This window comes from Carassius gibelio, chromosome B2 (assembly GCF_023724105.1).
Source record: "Carassius gibelio isolate Cgi1373 ecotype wild population from Czech Republic chromosome B2, carGib1.2-hapl.c, whole genome shotgun sequence".
Lineage (NCBI taxonomy): Eukaryota > Metazoa > Chordata > Actinopteri > Cypriniformes > Cyprinidae > Carassius > Carassius gibelio.
This window is the reverse complement of record NC_068397.1, coordinates 12,987,478-13,008,831: the sequence shown is the minus strand read 5'-3', so window position 1 is coordinate 13,008,831 and position 21,354 is coordinate 12,987,478. Positions and strand designations below refer to the sequence as shown.

The 21,354-nt window shown below is 37.6% G+C and overlaps 1 protein-coding gene across 3 annotated transcripts in view; it reads right to left on the bottom strand.

Moving 5' to 3' along the window:
- Positions 1-21,354, bottom strand: part of clcn2a (chloride channel, voltage-sensitive 2a) — a 66,135-nt gene that overhangs the window by 19,189 nt on the left and 25,592 nt on the right. For all 3 annotated transcript variants that reach the window (XM_052549008.1, XM_052549007.1, XM_052549009.1), the window contains exons 2-6: positions 14,016-14,169; positions 4,883-5,014; positions 1,809-1,937; positions 1,568-1,701; positions 1,379-1,456 (exon numbers count right to left, since the gene is read on the bottom strand). In XM_052549008.1, the coding sequence (XP_052404968.1) occupies positions 1,379-1,456; positions 1,568-1,701; positions 1,809-1,937; positions 4,883-5,014; positions 14,016-14,169 (627 nt within the window). The remainder of the gene's footprint in view (positions 1-1,378; positions 1,457-1,567; positions 1,702-1,808; positions 1,938-4,882; positions 5,015-14,015; positions 14,170-21,354) is intronic.

Below are 21,354 nucleotides of genomic sequence, written 5' to 3'. Positions count from 1 at the left end.
CTGACTTTTATTTTTATTTTTCTTTTTAGACTTTTAATTCTAAGAAAAAGTCAGAATTGTGAGAAAAAGGCCAGAATTACGAGATAAATACTTGTAATTATGATTAATAATATCCAGTTCTGAGATGGTTAGGGTAATAGCTAAAAAAAAAAAAAAGATTCTGACTTTATTTCTCAGAATTTCGACTCTATAACCCGCAATTCTGACTTTATAATCGCAAATGTTAGTTTACATTGCACACTTCTGGAAAAAAAAGTTAGAATTGTGAGTTTGTATCATGAAATTCTGAGAAAAAAACTTACTATTTTTTATTCAAATGGCAGAAACAGGCTTCCATAATCCTCTTTATCTTGCTACTAGAGTCTTTTTCTTTTACCCTGGCTCTAATTGGTGCTTATTTATATCCCAGTATCAAAGTAACACCCACAGGTATGAGGTGTCAGACAAATAATTATCAGCACGGCCCGTTACCCCGGACCCCACTGCCTGACTGACGGTGTAAACATGCCATTGACATTTGCCTAATTAAAGTGCATTCAATTACAGTGAAACAGTTCAAATGTGCCGGAATGTTTGCGGTCTCCGATTTTCTGTCAGATTCACTCTGCTCTAACAACATGTTATTGATCCACTCCCCAGCATGCTGTGATTTCTTAGGTTACTTTGTGGGCAAAGTCCAGAGGGTTGATATGGTATCACACAAAGGCCGTTTGACTCATTTAACCATGATTTACAAACGGCTCCCGTCACTGTGCTTGCAATTCCCTCGAGAACTGCTACCTTATGTACTCTGACTAATCACAGACTAACAAAAAAACCCTAGAGAGCTCTCAGCTGCTTGTTTGTATGATACACGCAGATGAGACTGGAAGAACAAGGCCATGACGTTCCAAGTGCAGTGACATGTAAAGTGATGATACAAACACAAGTCAATGGTAATGCTTTGTAATATCTCTCATTAATAGTTCATTATTAACAGGCCACTTCATTAAGATGTTTAATTGATCAATAGTTAACATACAGTCAAATATTAATAGTAGATTATTCCCCAACGATTGTTGTTTAATTCATTATTTCCTTTTCAATAAGAGTCTGAAAATATCAGATAGACTTAGAACTTATGCCGTGTGTACAAAAGAGCTAAATGTTGAAGCATGTTCATATTTTTTATCTAATGCAATGAGATTCATAAAATTTTTAAATTCTTAATGGAGCCACTATATAAAGACATTTCTGATTATATGATTGTAAATTATGTTCTGTAACGCATATTATGTTATAATAATTTTTGTTAGTGGAAGGTATTACAAAGTGTTACCAAAGTATGAAATGTCAGAAAGTTACTGACAAAAGACAGCATTAGTAGAAAGCATCTCACCAAGTAGATTCCTCCAAACAAGGCCATGAATTTGCTCAACAGAGCAGCACACAGACTGGCAACGTGAACAAATGGTCCCTTGAGGACGCAAGAGGAGATAGAAATAACAGATGTGATCACAGTACGAAGGCTTGAAGTATTTTCGCATTAGAATGCTTATCTAGGATCAGATTTTCCCCTTTCATGCACCTCTTTGCCCAGAGGCATGCCACTTCCAAGGGCACAAGTTAAGCCAATCACTTTGGCGACAAAGGTTTTGAAAGTGAGGTACTCTTTCAGCACCACACCTCGGAGAATGGTCTTCATCTCTGGGATCCCAGAGCCTTGGGGAGAAAAGATGGAGGGAGTTATAAAGAGATCTGAGAACATGTAAAGGCCATTTGGCTTAAATTGAGTATGGCTTATACTTGAGTATGGGTGAGTATCTCACCCACTGCCTGTGGCGCCACTATCTGTGTGAAGCCGGCAGAGAAGGTGATGAGAACCACTGGGTAAGTGACCCAGGCCAGGTACTGCAGCAACATGTTACTGTGCAGACCACCATACATCCACTTCTGTGCTGCAGACACGACACACACACCATATAATTACATCTCTGTAGAGGAATAAGATGTGTTCCAATCCATGTACTTAAGCGCTATTCTATGTCATTTGTGGTATAAATAGTGTGACTAGCATGCTGATATTGAAAATTGAAAAAGGAAAAAGCACACTTCTTGTACCCAGATGGTGCATTTAATGAACCAAGAAAAAAAATGTACTTAATGTACTCAACATGCACTCAGCTGTCTAAGATTCAAACACTAGATCAAAGGTTTTCAACTCCAGTCCTCGCGCACCCCCAGCTCTGCATATTTTGCATGTTTCTCTTATCTTACATACCTGATTCAGATAACCAGCTCGTTAGAAGAGCAAACATTTTGTATTTTACATGAAGATACTCATAACTGAGTCAAACTTGTAATCTTGTTATTTAGTTGTTCATTTTTAATTCATTTTCCTAACCAATTCGACAGTTGTCTTGGAAGTTATACTGACACTTATATGGGTGTGGATTAAAAAGTGAAGTTGTTTTAATTAAAGAAATGCCCATTAACTTGAACCATCAAACTATAGACTGTACAGCTAAATTTACTTGTGAACATTTATTTAGTTGTTAATATTTTCACTTCATTTTCCTGCCTGATTTGACAGTTGGCTTAGAACAGGGCTATTCAATTAGTTTCATCTGAGGGCCAGATTATCGAATTGAAAATTTGAAGGGGGCCATCCAGATCTCTTTCTTTTTCCAGATCCAGAAATTAAATTTGTTTAATGATATCTCTTTACTAAGTAGCCTATTATTAACAAAGGCCAGTATTTTTGATAACAATATTATACGGATGTCTCTTTTAAATGCATTTTCACCTCACTTTGAGCCATTAATTATAGCCATTCAACATAATTGAAAGCCATATTTTTTTTTTTTTTACATTTAGGTTATTAATAATATAGCCTAACAACTTTTCATTTAAGTTAACTTAAAACAATATTCACATAAACTATAAATTGTATATGCATATAGATTCATGTTTATTCAAGCTACAAAAGTTCATCAGCTACTAGAACAGTCCAGTGATTTCTCTTTTTCTTCTGTGATCGATGACAGACTTTATCAGGTTTCACTTTAAAAGCAGCACATGAGGACTTTATAACTCATTTAAGATCGTGTTTACGTGGTCACTCAACAAGATCGCGCATTTCTGTCCACTGAAGTTAGGGCTGTGCAAAAAATCGAATGCGATTTTCATGCACATCTCATCAGTAAAGACGCTCCTTTAATTAAAAGTACATCTCCAGCACGTGCGTTCAGATCATGGTTGCCAGGTTTTCACAACAAATCCTTCCCAGTTGCTTCTCAAAACTAGTCCAAAACTAACCCAATCACGTTTCCAGGAGGTTCCCCGATAAAAAAATTGGTTTCCGGGGTTAAAATATAAGTTTTATGGCATGGTTCGCTTGGTAAAATTCGCATTTTAGGGTCTAAATATCACGTTATCGCTTCGACCCGCGGACATGAAAGACAACCACAGACTTGACAACACTGGTTGGCATTTACTACACAGAGCCGTAGTTCACTCACAATCTACACAAAATCGATTTTAAAATCGGTGGCGATTCTTTGTCGATTTTGAAAGCGATTTAGTGTTAGTTGTCGGTAGACTATGGCTCTGTGTAGTAACTGCTGCTCCACCTGAACCAGTGTTGCCGTCTGTGGTTGTTTTTCCATGTCCGCGGTTCGAAGCAACCCCAATACCAATAACGTGATATTTAGCCCCTAAAATGCAAATTTTACCAAGACAACCATGCCACAAAAAAAAAAAAAAAAAAAAAAACGTATATTTTAACCCCGTGAAGCAATTTTTTTTCTGGGAACCTCCTGGAATCGCTTTTAGTTTTGGACTTTTGAGAAGCAACTGGGAAGGATTTGTTGTGAAAACCTGGCAACCCTGATCTGAACACACGTGCTGGAGATATACTTCTAATTAAAGGAGCGTCTTTACTGATGAGATGTGCATGAAAATTGCATTCGATTTTTTGCACAGCCCTAACTGAAGTCAAACTAAACTACCTTTGAAAATCATCTTTGTCCAGTGTAGGTGCTACTTCTTGTCAGATGTTATGACCGATAACACTGCCTTTATACTCATTTAAACGTTAAAAAGCCAGTGTTGCCACCTTGTGGACAAACTAATAAAAAAAATTCAAGGTGCATGTGCAACCTGCGCATACTCTTCCCTCTGAATTTATACTGACACATACTGGCATTGATTTTTTTTTAGTTGAACAAATGCCCATAGCTGAATCAAAAGATCACACAAATATCACCCCTTGTTTTCCCTCCTATGATTTCAATATGGCAACCAACATTATGGGATGACCTACTCTATTGCCCTGCTCATTAGGGGCTCACTTTGCACCCTAAAAGCTCCCTTTCTGAAGTGGAGTCCACAGCAGACTTCCACCAACAATCCGCGTGACATTCCAAGATCATAGTGTGGACTCAGGCCATACGTAAATAAAAAGATGGGAGTTTTCATTTCATGTGACTGTATATCATTTAACATACCTGTCTTAACATATCATAAAGTACTATTTGTCATTTTTTTGTACATTTCTGAGGTGTTTTTATATGTGAAAAGCACTTAATGTTGCTTAATGCTGCAATGCTAAAAAACTGCCCTTGATATGTGCTAAAACAATTCTGTGCCTTTTTGTTAATTGACTGAACTGCCACACCCATGTCCTTGTAAATAAACTCATTCTTTTGTAAAAAGAGGTCAGTGAGTTGGCACCAATTCATTCAGGCATTAATGTACCTCCCATCCCAGAACACACATGATGACGATGCCCCGCTGAAAAAAAAACAAAAACAATACTTGACTGATTAAATGACACCATCTGTACTTTCATGGATCCCTGTCAAGCAGAACATTGCTCTTTTCTTTCTTTTCTCTCTCTCACCTTGCTGGCAGAAGGCAATAGTGTAGTCCATGGCCCAGCTGACCAATGCCATGAGAAGCCCCAGGAGGATGAGAAAGATCCAGTCTTCACCCACACGGGAAATTAAGAACTTCTGACACCGGGACGTACAGACTGCAGACAGATATTGTAGAAACAATTCACTAAAAACATGACAAATCTGTCATCATTTAATCACCCTAATGTCGTTTTTTTGATGAACACAAACAGTGAATTATAATAATATGCAGTTTTCCCCTGCCCAAACAGCTCTGAGTAATAAGCACCAATTCTCTGAAGCTTAAAAATATGCTTTATCTTTTTATATATGCTACTGTTCAAAAGATTAGGGTCTGTATGTTTTTTAATGTTTTTGAAAGAAATCTTAAAAATCTCTTCTGCAGACCAAGAGAACATTTATTTGATCAAAAACACAGTAAACATTTATTTTATATTTTGAAATACTTTTACAATTTAAAATAACTGTTTTCTATTTGAATACATTTAAAAATGTTACTTATTCCTGTGATGGCAAAGCTGAACTTTCAGTCTTACATGATCCTTCAGAAATCATTCTAACATGCTGATTTGGTGCTCTAAACATTTCTTATTATCAATGTTCTGTATCAAAGTTATAACAGTTGTGTACTTAATTGTTTATGTATGTGTGTGTGTGTGTGTGTGTGTGTGTGTGTGTATGTATATATATATATATATATATATATATATATATATATTAGTGCTGTCAAATGATTAATCGTATACAAAATAAACGTTTTGTTTGTATAATATATGTATGTTTTCTGTGTATATTTATTATGTATATATAAATACCCATACAGTATATTTTGAAGATATTTAAATGTATTTACATTTCTATGTTTATATTCATATAATGTATATTATAAATATATTTAATATATAAACAACACTTTTCTTAAATATACATGCATGTGTGTGTATTTATATATACATAATAAATATACACAGCACACATAATTATATTATGTAAACAAACTTATTTTGGTTCTGATTAATCACAATTGCATGCCAAGAGCAACCAGCAGAATTCTTCAGATTTCTACATTCATGTTGCATTTCTTTGGTTTCATTCATTTTTAATGACCTGGGGGTGAGTGAATGTACTCATCATTTTCATTTTTGAGTGATCTAATCCATTAAGCACCTAAAACATCCACCATTTCCCTCTTCTTTGTAGGTCAGTCTGTGTTCAACACATAGATACAGGCTGTATGAATAGGAAGTGAACAACCCAGAGCAATTACCCGTACCCAGCAGTAGGTGCACAGTATGCTTTAATGGAGTGAACAATTGCTCATAAAAGAGCTCGCTTTCCCCTGGAATCCCATGTTTCCAGACTCATGAGAAAACAGAGTGTGAACAATTGCGCTGTTGCATAGGTGGACAGGGTTTCGGAGACCCAGACAGGAAATGGCTTGTGTGTGTGAAGATAAGACGCATCTGAAAGACAGTGGAAAGGGAAGGGTCACGGCAGGTGAAGGGACACCTCTGAGTATGTGACAGAGACGCTGCCCCGTCAGCTTCAGCACCCGCTCAGCAGCCCTTTGCTCGGCTCCTCCGTGCGGGAGTTGGCACATGGGCAGATTTGCCCACTGAAGTGGCACAACAGATGTCTTTGCTCTCAAAATAAACCTTGTAACAATCCACAACTTAGAAAGCAATAAGCCGAAACCAAATTTACCGCAAATCAAAACCCATTTTGGACGTGCAGTGCTTATCTCCAAACCGCGCCAGACAGAAGTGCTTAGATGCGGCATATTTTGACACTTAATTGGAGTTTGAGGAACAACCGTTTAAATATGCAGAGCCCATGCTTCCCCACAAAGATTTTAGTGCCTTTGACAAGTAAGTCACAGGCCAGCACTGGAAGTGACATCCTTATGTGGAATGCATGCATAATATAACAATGTATTATATATCCAAGATCTATTTATATCCCCAGACCGAGTAGATAGGTGTAGGAGGTTCGCTGAGAGGCAATAGTATCTGCCCCCTTTCTGCCTGATATGACAACTTGTGTGGCATTTTCTGCATTGAGCCTCACAGTTTACCCATGAGAGCGAGCTGGTGGACCACTGCCAGTTCTCTGTTTTTATCCACAGATCCAAAACAATTAGTACTGAAACAGACAGATTAAGTCGGCTATGGTGGTAGGACTTCGCTCTTAAGTTGCATAGAGAACAAACAGCAGGATGCTAACAGCTTGTCGCAAATCTACCCCCCTCTGTCATCTTAAAATTCACAAATAAAGTCTAATTATACAAGGGATAGAGAGAGATATGTGCTTATATGCTCTGTTTGCTTATGGGCATATATGATGCCACATCTCCTACGAAAAAGCATGCAACTTATTTTGACAAAAGCATAAAATATGCTTAATCAAATTAAGTTGATCAAGACACACTGTTTGAGTTCAATAATCTGGTTTATTTACACATTATTTTGATACTCCAGTTTCTACTTACTATAAGTAACTTTGCAACTAGCCTGCATGTGTGAATGACACCGTGCACTCTCTATGTTATTTTTTTAAAAGCTGCTTGTGATTGGCTTTGGTTCATCATGTGACTTTCATCACCACCTGCATTTGGTTGTTATCAGTGTATTACAAAGATACAAAACAGATTTCAGTTCATCAATAGGTTGCTATATTAACATTATATCAGTTAATGAAATTACGGTATTTAACTGTAAATTTAAGTTAAAACTGTAAAACCTAAAATGTTATACTCTATTGTACTCTGTAGGTCAAGCGCTAACAAACTCAAATATGTTGTTGTATTCTGGAAACAGGCCCAGAAAGCACAAACCACGACTGCCTTTATTTATAAGTGAATTTATTAAATTATTTTATAAGAAGCTGACAAAAAACTGACTTCATCTCAAAAGCTAATGAGCAGCCTACAAAAGCCACATTTTAAAAACATCATAAGCATGCCCTCGACCAAAAGGTAGACATGTTAATTATGCTGCCTGCCAAGATACTCTCTTATGGCCAACACATCACACATATTCTTCACAGCAAAGGCAATCCCAAAACACACTGTGAAAAAAATCCTTTGCATAATACTTAAAAGTACTGAAAAAAATGGTTTAGTGTGAATAAAAATGTATTATCATATCCAATATTTCAGTGAGCTTCTATACATTTTAAAAGGGTAGTTCACCCTACAATGAAAATTCGACCATTAATTACTCACCTTCTTGTTGTTCCAAACCCACAAGACCTACATCTTCGGAACACAAATTAAGATATTTTTTATGAAATCCAAGAGCTATGACCCTCAAACACAACTGACACATTCAAAAACGTGGTTAATTCATTAGTCATTCATTAGTCCATTTGACATCAGTTGTTCAACCATAATTCTAGAAAGCTATTAAAAAACTTTTTTTGTGTGCAAAGATACATTTTTGTGCATTTGATGAATTCAGTAGACAAAATTTATCTGGCGAAGTGAAATGCATGGACTGCAAATATATTATCAACCAAGTAATACACAAATTCTTTCTGTGAGGGTTATACAGTATATGTGGGAGAGCAAGCCTGCTGCAAGCCGAGAGATTCAAGCTGGCACCCTCTCGTATTACAATAATGCACTCTTGACATTTGCAATTAAAAGAACACCAAAACTGCCTCAAATTAACTATAAAAATAAGGATAAAGTCACAGGATCGGTGGCTATACATGTTAATGTCGTGAATGCGGGTTGAAGACTTACTGGGAAGAGAAGAAATTGTTAAATAAAGTTTTTTTTTTCTTCGCACAAAAAGTATTTTTGTACCCTCCTAAAATGATGGTTGAACCACTGATGTCACATGGACAATTTTAACAATGTTCTTACTATCTTTCTGGGCCTTGAACGTGTCGGTTGCATTGCTGTCTATGTAGGGTCAGAAAGCTCCCGGATTTCATCAAAAATATCTTAATTTGTGTTCTGAAGATGAACGAAGGTCTTACGGGTTTGGAACAAAATGAGGGTGAGTAATTAATGACAGAATTGTAATTTTTGGGTGAACTATACCTTTAATTAGTGTATAATTGTATAAATTGCAACAAGCCAACAGCAAACTCAAACAAATGGTTGATTATATCTACTTTCCTCAGTACTTAAAGGTATTAAAAATAAAATTATATATAGATATTAGAGCACATGCAGTTATCTAAATAAGCTAACACAAGCTATTGGAAACTAAAATCCAGTGCAAAGCCCAATGTGTGCAGAGCTCTCCAAATCAATCACTTATGATGTTTCATGATGGCTACGATGCCTTCGTAGGTAACGACCTATGAAGCAGTGCGCAGCGTTGCAACTCATTTGGTTTTGGAACAGAATTACAGTTGGATGAAGGAATAAAATAGAAATGAGACAGAGACACAGAGAAAAAGACACAGCCACATGATAACAGCTCTGTAGACCGGTGTGTAGGTAGTGAGCTGACAAGCCTCCAAATCCCTCAAACTCAGTCAAGGAGGATCAGAAGACCTGCGCTGCACACTGTGCTGATAGATTTCTCATGCTTTTCACACTCAACAGGGAGGCGGGAAGGATGATATTGAGACAGATGCTGTGTGTCTTTGGAGATTACACAAGGCCAAAAGAGCAGTCTATTTATATTACAAGAAACCAATGAGATACCTCATTAGCACTAAAAACATTGGATTGTGAGACACTGTTGCCTATTTAATGAGAACTTTTTTAAATATATATTTCAGGGAATTTATCACAGACTTCCAATATGAATGGTTGACGCTTTTGTTCAAAGCTCTCTTTTTTCAGCCTATCATCTTAATGTACCATTAAATGGAAAAATAAATCACTGCTTCGCGAATAGTTTTTATCTCTATACACAGATGTAACGGCCCATATAACACACCCTTTGGTGAATGGTGACGCATTTCTAGACACAGATGCACAGGCACACACAAAGACACAGTGGCTCATTACAGATACACCGCACGTCTATGCGTCTCATCTATCACCCCTAAACAGCGCAGACTGATTATGCTCCCTGCTGGTGAATGGCGAGCACTGCACAGAGGTGCGGAGGGAATTGAACAGGCTGATAAATGCTGCAAGTTCTTGTTTACAGACTAGACAACAGCAAACGCTCAGCGCCAATGCTTGAAAAATTATTTGGGAAAATGTCTCCCCCATAAATGTCAAGACTATGGAAATGACTTTAAGATTCAGGTGATGACACACCTGTGGAATGTACTTGACGGATTGAGAAACAACGGCTACACAAACCAGTGACAATTAATCTCCAGTATTGGGCAATCTAGAAACCAGGAGGTAAAACGCCACATCTGCAAGTGTCTGACCATATCCTGTCTCACTGAACTGCCTCAAATACAGTTTATGCATAGGCAGAGCGTGAACAACCCTTGTCAGAACAGCAGTCAGTTTTTTTAATTATGCCCTCTGTGGGGTCTGTCTCCCATAATTCAGGTCCGAAAATCCCCTAAACTATGTATAACTTTAACAAATAGAGGAAAAAATCATTTTCATGTAGGGTTTCATCAACCACAAAAGTTCGATTAATCAGAGCACAAACAGAAGTCATGAGATCGGAGGGAGGTTACCATAGCAAAGGCTGCTTGATCGCTGTCTGGGAACATTGACAAAGCATAAGTACTATCATTATTTTTGTCATTTATGTTTTCTTTAAAGTCACCAAAAAAATAAAAGATTGCAAAATACTGGAATTTTGGAGTTTTTTTTAAATAAATAATTTATTGGTACAAGTCATTATATTTTTATTCATGTATCCTTCTAATTTTTAATCAAAATAACTTTCCCGACCTCTGTGTGATGACATCTCTTCTGTGATGATATGTGCAAGGCCTGACAATAATCCTTCATCTCCCTGTGACTTACATGAGAATGCATTAACAACGATCCAATCAAGTCTCATTTAAGTAACTGTTTCACTCAGAAATACGAAAAAACTTCCAGTTCATGCTGATTTTAAAAAGTATGACATTAAGAATTGAATTTAATAATTATCATACTAATATCAGCATCCAAAAAACAAAACATACTGGTGACCAGTGATGCTGGGATGTGCTAGATCAGTGAGGTCTGGGGCCCACTAGTTGGCCTTTGCAAACTTCCAAGGAGTCCCCAATAGTTTTGGCCGATATGCTTAACTGTTATATCCTCCTATCGTCATCCTGTGAGATCGCAGATACACAATATTATCATGCTAATTTAATTAGTTACTTATTTTCATTGCCGGAGATTGAACCAACTCTAGCATAAGGCCAAAAGCAGCCTAATGTTTTAATTTGACTGAATTTGTATTATAACAATAATAATAATAATAATAATAAACATTGTAAGTTACTAATTAGAATGGTTGCACTTTATTTTACAGTACGTGTACTAACATGTACTTATAGTGTACTTACAGTGTATTTATCTAAGAAAATTCTGGTAATACAAGGTAACTACATGGGGTAGGGTTAGGTTTAGGGGTAGGTTCAGGGTTAGTACCTAGTTATTACATAGTTATTGTTATAATTATAATAAGTACATAGTATGTACATGAGGAACAGGACTGTAAAATAAAGTGCTACCATTATAATGCTTAAAGTTTTAAACAGCAGCTACAGAGAACGAGCAAAGAATGGGTTAGGGGTGCGCCCGAAGTGTGAATCAAATAACGTGTTCTACTGAGCCACTAAAATGTTTGCCGCATGCTTACGGTAGCCTGTGGCATTACAGTACATGAAAGTTCACTTACCACATACACAGAGTAAGGAGAAATGTCAGGACGATTGGCGAATGATTTGCAGATCCTGAGCACCAATGACAAACATCTAATCTTGTCAAATGGATGGTTAGTACTGCTGCTCTTTGTGATCGCAAAATCGAATCGGACGCGTCTGACAAAAGACAATGATGAATAAAGTCATAGTTTTTGCTATTTTTGGACCAAAATGTATTTTCGATGCTTCAAAAAATTCTAACTGATCCTCTGATGTCACATGGACTACTTTGATGATGTTTTTCTTACCTTTCTGGACACGGACAGTATACCGTACACAGAGTTTTAATGGAGGGATTGAGAGCTATCGGACTAAATCTAAAATATCTTAAACTGTGTCCCGAAGATAAACGGAGGTCTCACGGGTTTGGAACAACATGTGGGTGAGTTATCAATGACATAATTTTGATAATTGGGTGAACTAACCCTTTAAGCACACTTCCATATTTGAGCTCAGATTATAAAAAGAAAAAACAATGTATTATGTATTACTTGATGTCTTAACCAATTGATGTGTTTCTTACTATACACCTCCTGTAATTTCAAGTCATTCAGATAATTACACACTGAGATATGGCTCTCCATGTCTTCACACTGTCTGGCAGCCTTTTGGAAAGCTGTCTGAAAACTTTCACCAAAAGAGGAGCCTCTTAAATGTGAAATCTTGTCATTTTAATAAATATTACATGAAATTTATCAAAATTATTGCTGCTCCAATTAAGCTCAGTGTGCTCTCTTTAAGCTCTTCCACATTGAACATCTATGTGAATACTTCATAAACAGACTTTGCATTTAAACTGATAGTTGTCACTTTAAGTTAATCTTTATAAAATGGTTAATGCATTTATTTTAAAAATTTTAAGATTAAATAATCTAGACGTAATTATAGTTTATACCCAAAGATGAAATGGCATGTCATACATTCAAGTAAGGAGCATTCAGAAACCTGTCATATCTGTCCAAGAAAAAAGCAACTAAAGGCTGGAATAAACCATATGACTTTTAAAATTTGAACAGATTTTTAAAACACCAGTGCATGATGTGATCCTCAGTCGTTTACTGTATGCTGGCCAGTGTTCCTTTATGACTATTTACAAGCCACAAAGGAAAACTGGGCATCATACACTAGATGACTGAGGACAGCCATGAGCGGAATTCCAGAAAATAAACCGTAGAACTTTGACCAATGAAAGGACAGTTTACTCGAACGGGACTTGTACTACCAATTTTGGTCCGTTTAAAAACTTTGCCATGTGAAAGTGAACTGCACCAAGAATAAAAAGCAACACTGGAATAATTTGAATCCCTGTTTTGGAACAAAGCAATCAATCTACAGGTGTGAAAGCATTTGAATTTAAATCTTTTCATTTGAAAAGTTTTTAATTTGTGGTGCCGTCTAATATTATATTCTTTGCAAACAGCGACAACTTCATTGCAGATAAAACACACCGGCTTTGCATTTACAAAACTAGGTAGGATGAACACATAATTGTGTTTCTATTCTTCTTTGTATTTGTGAGTGTAAAAGTAGGCTAAGTCAAAAATTTATAACAATAAGTTAGGCTCCATTGTGTAACAAGCTAATTAAAATGATACACATTTATTATTCACAACATGGAAACAGGAAATAAAACATAGTTCGTTAAGAGCATGACTCAAAACATTAATGGGCTTATTCAAGTCCTCTTTCATTTTCGAGTTATTTTTACCCCATTTATTACCAAGGCGGTCTGTATTGCAAGTTGGTAAATGAGGATAGCTACTTGTCAGGTTACGTGTCACTACTCTGCTTTATTAATTTATCCAGTTTAAAACCTGGACACCACCACACAAATGTTGCTTTTTTTAAATGACTGTCCTACTACAGGATTAAACACAGAGTAACAGCTTACTACCAGTTACAAAAGACACTGTAACAGTCTTTCATATGCAAATCAAGTTTCATTTTTTTATCAATTAATTTCTTAAAGTATCATTTCATCATATTGTGGCCCGTCATCTAGTAGCACATTTTTTTTGGCCCGATGCCAAACTTATTGCCGACCCATGTTCTACTGCAACTGATTCCATGTGGGCCTGCACAAGACTGTAGATGCATCAGCCTTACTCAGCCCAAGTAAAGCTCAGATCTTGAGTCAAATCCTTCCCACTTATCTCCAGCATCAGTCAGACCTAATCCCCAATCCCAGCATCTTCTCACTTACTCTTTTGCCTCCTGCCCTTTGCGACCCTTTTCCTCTTTCGATCTCTGCTGCCGTTCATCCGCCAGCAGACCAGCCAGCAAACAGTTGGAACACACGTATGTATGCAACACACCCACCTTGACACTTGGCACACGGGTCCTTCTCATACTCCAGCAGTTCTGGAGCCTGGCCGCGTACACTGGTGCTCCTCCGCAGCGCTCCATCCTCACGCAGACGAGCTGCCTCTTCTTTGGCATAGGCCCCCAACTCCTGTGTATAGCGTCCATACATCTGAAAAGTGAGAATGAAGATTTTACCTGGGAAAGAAATGAAGGGAAACCAAGCCGAGAAGTGCTTCACTGAAATAATGTGCAACCTAACAGTCTGTTAAGAAGCCCATCAAATAAATGAAGGTAGACTGATAGAGGTTCCTGTCCCTGAATATGATTCCTGAAACATTAAGCTACCATGCTTCATCGCAGTGGTGCTATTTGTGATATTTATATTTAAAGAAATATTTTTTTCTTCACTGGAGTCATGTGGATTACTGAAATGGTTTTATAAGCTATTTGGACTCTCATTCGGACAGATGAGATCCACTGCAAATGAGCTATTGCTGAAGTGATGTATTAGTAATTTTTGAAAAATCTGTTCCAATGAAGATTTCCAGAGGGTGTTTAATTCTCAGCAAATTTTCAGTTGTGGGTAAGCTATTCCTTTAAGCATCCACATTTGACATAATTGGACCATGGAAATTATTCAGTCACTCATATTCCTTTGGGAAAAGTTGACCTAAGATTTGATTTGAGCTCTTATATACAAGACCACAGAGCTATTGTTTATGTTCTTGTTGTCCCAAGCACATGTTCTTCAGTCTTTTATGCAGGGCTGTAACTTCTATAGTTCCTGTGAGCATTTTCGTGATGTCTTTTACTAAGGCTCTGTCCACCTAGCCTTTGCTCTGTCCAATAAAGTTTAGCTCCAACCCTAATTAAACACACCTGAACAAGCTAATCAAGGTCTTACTAGGCATAGTAGAAACTTCCAGGCACCAGAACTTGAACACCTTGACAAACAATTTGCTGAAAAAAGTTCTGAACAGATTCACAGTTCTTACACATTTTTGCCACATAGTTTACTTTTCTTCTAGGAATGTTCAGTGCTTTGGAAATTTCCTACATACTTGCCCCGAGTGCAATTTTATATGTACCTTGACGCAGTTGGGCTTTGAAAGTGCCTTTGCCCTGTTGACGTAATGTTTCTTTAGAACTGCATAGAGATGCTCCCACACAGACCCAGGTGTGTTTTTTTTTTATTCATGCACCTCATACCTCAGATGCAGATACACAGATTCCAGTTAGATCATGGTGCAATTTCTGTGTGGTCCCATTGCTTAGATCAGTAATAATTTAGCTGTTAAAGCATTGGTTTCAAACTCAGTTCCTGGAGGGCCACAGCTCTGCACAGTTTAGTTCCAACCCTAATCAAACTCATCTGATCCAGATTATCAAGGTCTTCAGGATTACTAGAAACTTCCAAGCATGTGTGATTTGGAGCAATTTGGAGCTAAACTCTGTAAAGCTGTGGCCCTCCAGAAATTGAGTTTGAGACCACTGTGTGGTAAATGTGTCACTAAATAATTGTTCATTAAATTATTTTTATGGCATGGCAACTAATGGCTTGTCTTTTCAGTGGCTACGCTTACATAGACATCAGCATTCTACTATTATGAAAAAGGTGTTTACAGTAGTTGCTTGAAGAATATATGCTTTCATGTTCTCGTTTTACATGTTAGAGTACATAGTTTGATTAATGGCGCACGTCATTATGTCCCCAGACGACGCCATCTGACGTCACGTTCAGATTATCATCTATCAACATACAGTTTGTCTTCGTTATGGGTAATGGGTGTTTCATTTAAATTTGACAAAACATTAAAATGCTATTATATTATTTGCCATGCTATGCAAACAGACAATGGCATTGTTGTGGATCTGTGCTCCTTAATTTGTCGTCAAACGGCTGCCCACTGCCATATGTGTGTCCAGTTGCAAAATGCGGCAAAAAGTCCTACACAATGGTAATAATGTGATTAAAGGATTAGTTCACCCAGTAATGAAAATTAAACCATAAATTACTCACCCTGAAGCCATCCTAGGTCAGACGAATCCAGTCTGAGTTATTTTAAAAATTGTCTTTGACCTTTCAAGCTATTTGATGCCACTTTGTTGGTGTTGCGCATTAGTCTTTGAGAATATTAATAAAAGGCGCATCGACTGAAAAAAAGTGTCTATAGTTTGTGTTTTTGTAAGATGAATATCAATATTCAAAATGTAATAACTACTTTAATCTTGCTTGCTCTCACAGTTGTAAATGAAGCAGTTCTAGGGGAATGACGTCAGGTCAGCTTTGCATATGCGCCGCTCAGGAGGGACGCAGGAAGAAATGCAGCAGAGAGATCAAAACAAAACAATGATGACTAAATAGAAGTACAAAATGAGGATTTATAAAGAATTTTGGAGGATTTCGTTATAAACCAGGAGGAGACTGGTTTTGCTTTGCTAAACTTTACTTCATTTACTCCTGGTAACAAACGTCATTCCATTTTACTGCTTCCATTTTACAACAGTGAGCGCAAGCTGGATTAAAGTGATTATTACGTGATTATTATTATTATCGTGATTTTTACGTGATTATTATTATTATCTTACAAAAATTCATTGATTCGCTACAGAAGGGCTTTGTTCAGCCCCTGGAGCTATGTGAGACACTTTTTTTAATGGATGCGCTTTTTATTCAAATTCTCTTGGACTGATGCAGCACAACATCCACTGAGTGGCATTAAATGGCTTGAAAGATCAAAGACAATTTAAAAATGACTCCGACTCGATTAGTCTGAAAGAAGAAAGACATATACACCTAGGATGACTTTAAGGTGAGTAATTTATGGCCTAAATTTTTGGGTTAACTAACCCAAAAGGGGATGTACATGTACTGCATTTCGATAATGATACTAAAATAGGAATATTCCACATGTCTTAATTTGGTTTATGTTTTCTTCGAGTATGACTTTAGCCAGATTAAGGCATTCAAAAGTCTTTGTTTACATGGTAGATTCGTAATCAGAGTATTGTCTTATATTTTTTATTGTCAGAATATTTTTGTCCATGTAAACGTACTGAGTGACTCGGCTACTAAACTGATTTGTTTACATTTACATTTAGTCGTTTAGCAGGCTTACAAATGAGGATAATGGATGCAATCAAAATCAACGAAAGAGCACTGATATGCAAGTGCTATAACAAGTCTCAGCTTAATGCAGAACATGTAGCTGTCAGACTCTGTCCCGTGTTTTGTGTATGTTCCTTCTCCCTGATTGTTTGATGTGTTCCAGGTGTCTTGTTATTAGTTATCTTCCTCACCTGTCTGCCCCTCATTATCTGCCCTATTTAGTTCTAGCCCGTTCGGTTCTCCCTTGTCTGCTGGTATATGTCAACCTGTGTTTGTCTTCCATAATCTATGGAAATAAAGTTATAGCATTGTCCAGTGTCTCCTCATCCGTCCCTTTCTGCAGGAGAGTAAGCGTGCAAGTTTTTTGTTATTCTATATTTATTATATATAATAAAAACAGACAGAATAGAGAAAGCTAGTGTTTTTTGTAAAGAAAATAACTAGAATAGGGAGTGCTAGAGTTAGAGGGTCAAATAAAGATGTGTGAGATGTAAAGAGATGTGTTTGGAGCCAATTCTTGAAGATGGCTAAGAATGAGTTGGGCAGGAAATTCCACAAGGAGGGAACATTTAATTTAAAGTCTGTGAAAGTGATTTTGTGCATCTTTGGGCACAATAAGGTAGAGGGCAGTGGAGTCTAGAGGGCAAGTTTGTAAAGGGGTGCAGAGCCCAGTAGTGTCATGTCCATTCAGATTTCTGAGCCAGGTGGATTTTAAATACAGCTTCCAAAAGCCAAAAATTGCCAAATTGTATATTTGATAAAATCACACCAGTGTGATTAGAACGTTCAATGTGGCACAGCATCAGCTGCTAAATTCAAATCTGTGTTCACTGGCTGGTGCTGAGCCAGAGACAGATGTGTTTGTACAGCGCTGCATTATAAACAATCACACACGATTTTGAATGCAATGGCCAATCAGAGGCGTTCAGATGAGTCATCGCTGAAACGCAGTGTTTTATTCACTTGCTCGCTGACTGCTGGCAATTTCTCTCATCAAAAACAACAAAGTGCAGATGTGCATACGAATGTAAGATATTCATCTCACAGTGTAAACAGCCTCAGTGATTTTAATGGGAGTTTTTGAGAGTGCCTTAACTCTGTCTAGACTGAATGAAAATGTTCTTTGATAATATACATGTTCTTTGCTCTCTGTAAAATGGAAGTATTATAATTAACTTAAAATATTGTTATTAAATTCACATTAAATACAAAGTCAGTCATATTAAAAGTATTTTATGGGATGACACCCATATCTGGTACTTAAGTAAAAAGTCAGGGTTTTATATGTAGTTAATAAATAACACTATTAGTCTACTTTGCCCATCACCATTTATTGATCAAATAACAATCTATAAAGGTGCAAAACGCATTTACTTATATTTGAGAAACAAGATATTTCCTGATATAGTTAACATGGAAATATCTTGAATAAAATAAATAAATAAAACATAAGCCTATATCAGTTATACAGTGCTATCGTGGTTGCGGTCTGTCACATGACAAGCATGACTCCATCCCTCCCCCACACGTGCACCCTCAAAAATCATGAGTACATGAAGCCCTTGGCAGAGCCAGTGGTGGTTTTGTAGCCAAATATCAATGCCTTAAATTTTAAGCAAGCAGCTATTGGTAGCCAGTGCAAATTCATAAACAGAGGTGTGTGACATGCATTCTTTTTGGCTCATTAAAAATTAATCTTGCTGGACTAATTGTAAAGGTTTGACAGAACTGTCTGGAAGACCTGCCATTGAAGAGAGCATTGCAATAGCCCAGCCTGGAAAGAACAAGAGCTTGAACAAGGAGTTGTGTTGCATGTTCTGAAAGAAAGGGCCTGATCTTCTTAATGTTGAATACAGCAAATCTGCAGGACCGGGCAGTTTTAGCAATGTGGTTCTAAGAAAGTTATCTAATCATCAATCACAACTCCAAGGTTTCTGGCTGTTTTTGAAGGATTTATGGTTGATGCCTAACTGGATGGTGAAATTGTGATGAAATTAAGGGTTTGATGGATCCACAAGGAGTACTGTCTTGGCAAGGTTGAGTTCAAGGTGATGGTCTTTCATCCAGCACTTGGTTGAACACAGCTCGCTCAAGTGTTTTTGCAATGAAAGGAAGAAGATAATTAAATGTTCAAAATAAATTTGTTCAAAGATAACTCATTCAGCAACAAAGCAAGTAATGTGAATGAGTTATTGAATCACTTACTTAACCATTTATTTAAAAAACACAATTTCATTCAGGAATGATGCACCACTACAGTAATTTTGCTTGTGTTATATTCCTAATTATAGGCCTACTAATAGTAGTACTTACAGTTTTATACTATGCTCTGCCTGCTTTGTCATGTGCAGTGCTTCAGGGATGAGTACACATTCTATAATGCAAGAATAGTCTTTTACTTTTTCCTTTTTGATTTTCAACTACCTTGGAAAGTTTCAATCAAACATTATCGTGTTATTCATCCCTGTGCCGGTTGGTTTGGGTCAACTATACAAATACTTCTGTAAAAAAAGGATTCTGGAAAAGAGTATGTGTTCGCTATATCTGTCATTTTAAGGAGAAGAAGACGACAAAGAAAAAGAAAAGATTAATTGTATAGCTTTTTCTAAGCATCTGGATAGGATGTGCACTTCTATTCTCCCAGGGCTCTACACATTAAAGTTAACAGTGTCAGAAACAGTGCTGGTGTTACACAGAGATACACGACCGCAATACACCATCAGAATTTAAACTACTTTCACATTTTACTGCATTGAGCTGATATACACTAGTGTCAAACAGTGAGAATCAAGTAGTTTAAAAGAGCATGGTTTACTCGATGAATGATATTCCATACAAGTTCAGTTCTAAAACTATTTTTTAAACTAAAACATTTTCCAACCACTCTGGTGCCAATGCATATTTCATTATTCAATAAAGTAGTTACAGATTACTGCACACAGACCCATGAGACAATAGCAAACTGAAATCTATATCTCGCCCAACTCAATTTACTTCTCGCTTGCTGCATATAGCCACAGTCATATCACCCTGCAACCCAAGACTGCTTCTCCACTGAAGTTAAGCAGGTTTGAGCCTGGTCAGTACCTGGATGGGAGACCTCCTGGGAAAACTAGGTTGCTGCTGGAAGAGGTGTTAGTGTGGCCAGTAGGGGGGGCTCACCCTGTGGTCTGCGTGGGTCCTAATCCCCCAGTATAGTGACGGGGAAACTGTACTGTCAAAAAGCGGATTAGACATTAAACTGCAGATGAGACATTAAACTGAGGTCCTGACTCTCTGTGGTCATTAAAAATCCCATGGCACTTCTCGTAAAAAGAAGGAGTGTCCTGGCCAAAAACTGCCCTCCCCTGGCATTCGTCAAACATGTTCTCCTGATAATCCCCACCCTATGAATCTCTCTCCTCTCCACCTGTAGCTGGTGTATGGTGAGTGCACTGCCGCTGTTGTCCTGTGGATGCTGCTCACTGTTGAGGAGAGAACCCCCCCCCCCCCCACATGATTGTAAAGCGCTTTCTCTTTGTGAAAATTTCAATGTTACTTGCCGTTTCTTTGTAATTATTTGTGAAATTTGTGAAAATTTTATCAAAGGAAATTCTACACTGATGTGTATTCAGTGGGTTTGGCGACGTTCCATTTTGGATCCTGACTGGTGATCTGATTAATGTTTCAATCAATTTTACAATTTTCTTTTACACAAGAAGTTTGGGAATCAGTTCTTTCAGCAAATCAATTGCGAATTCGCAATAATGCTTTGAACAGATTTTTTACCCCCAGCTGAATTTCTATTACATCATATTCAACTGTATCATCCTGACACGATTTTGTCCTCCGATAATAAAAAAGATCCTCATGTGTGGGTGACGTAAGGGGGTATTTTGAGCCCATCCCACCCATTGTAACCCTGTCCTCTGCCTTTCCCTATTCCTTTCTTCTCCCATCCCTCGTTCTTACAGTCAGCTGCTCCCACACAGGCACATGCCCACGGCTCTAAAGATGGAGAGACAGGGATATTGGCAGGTCCGTTGTGTAGCGCCACAATCCCTCTCTCCCACTCCCTCCTCCTGTTTCTCCCTCTCTCTCTGTTCTATAAACACACGGCGCTCTGATCTGAGGAGCTCAGCAGCCAGCGGCACATTGAGATGAGCATCACGATTCCAGCAGACTCTCTCTTCGCTCGCATGAGCAGGTGCAGCTGGTAGAGAGAAAGCAAAGCAGCCCGGCACAGATTGATCCGCACCCTCCTCT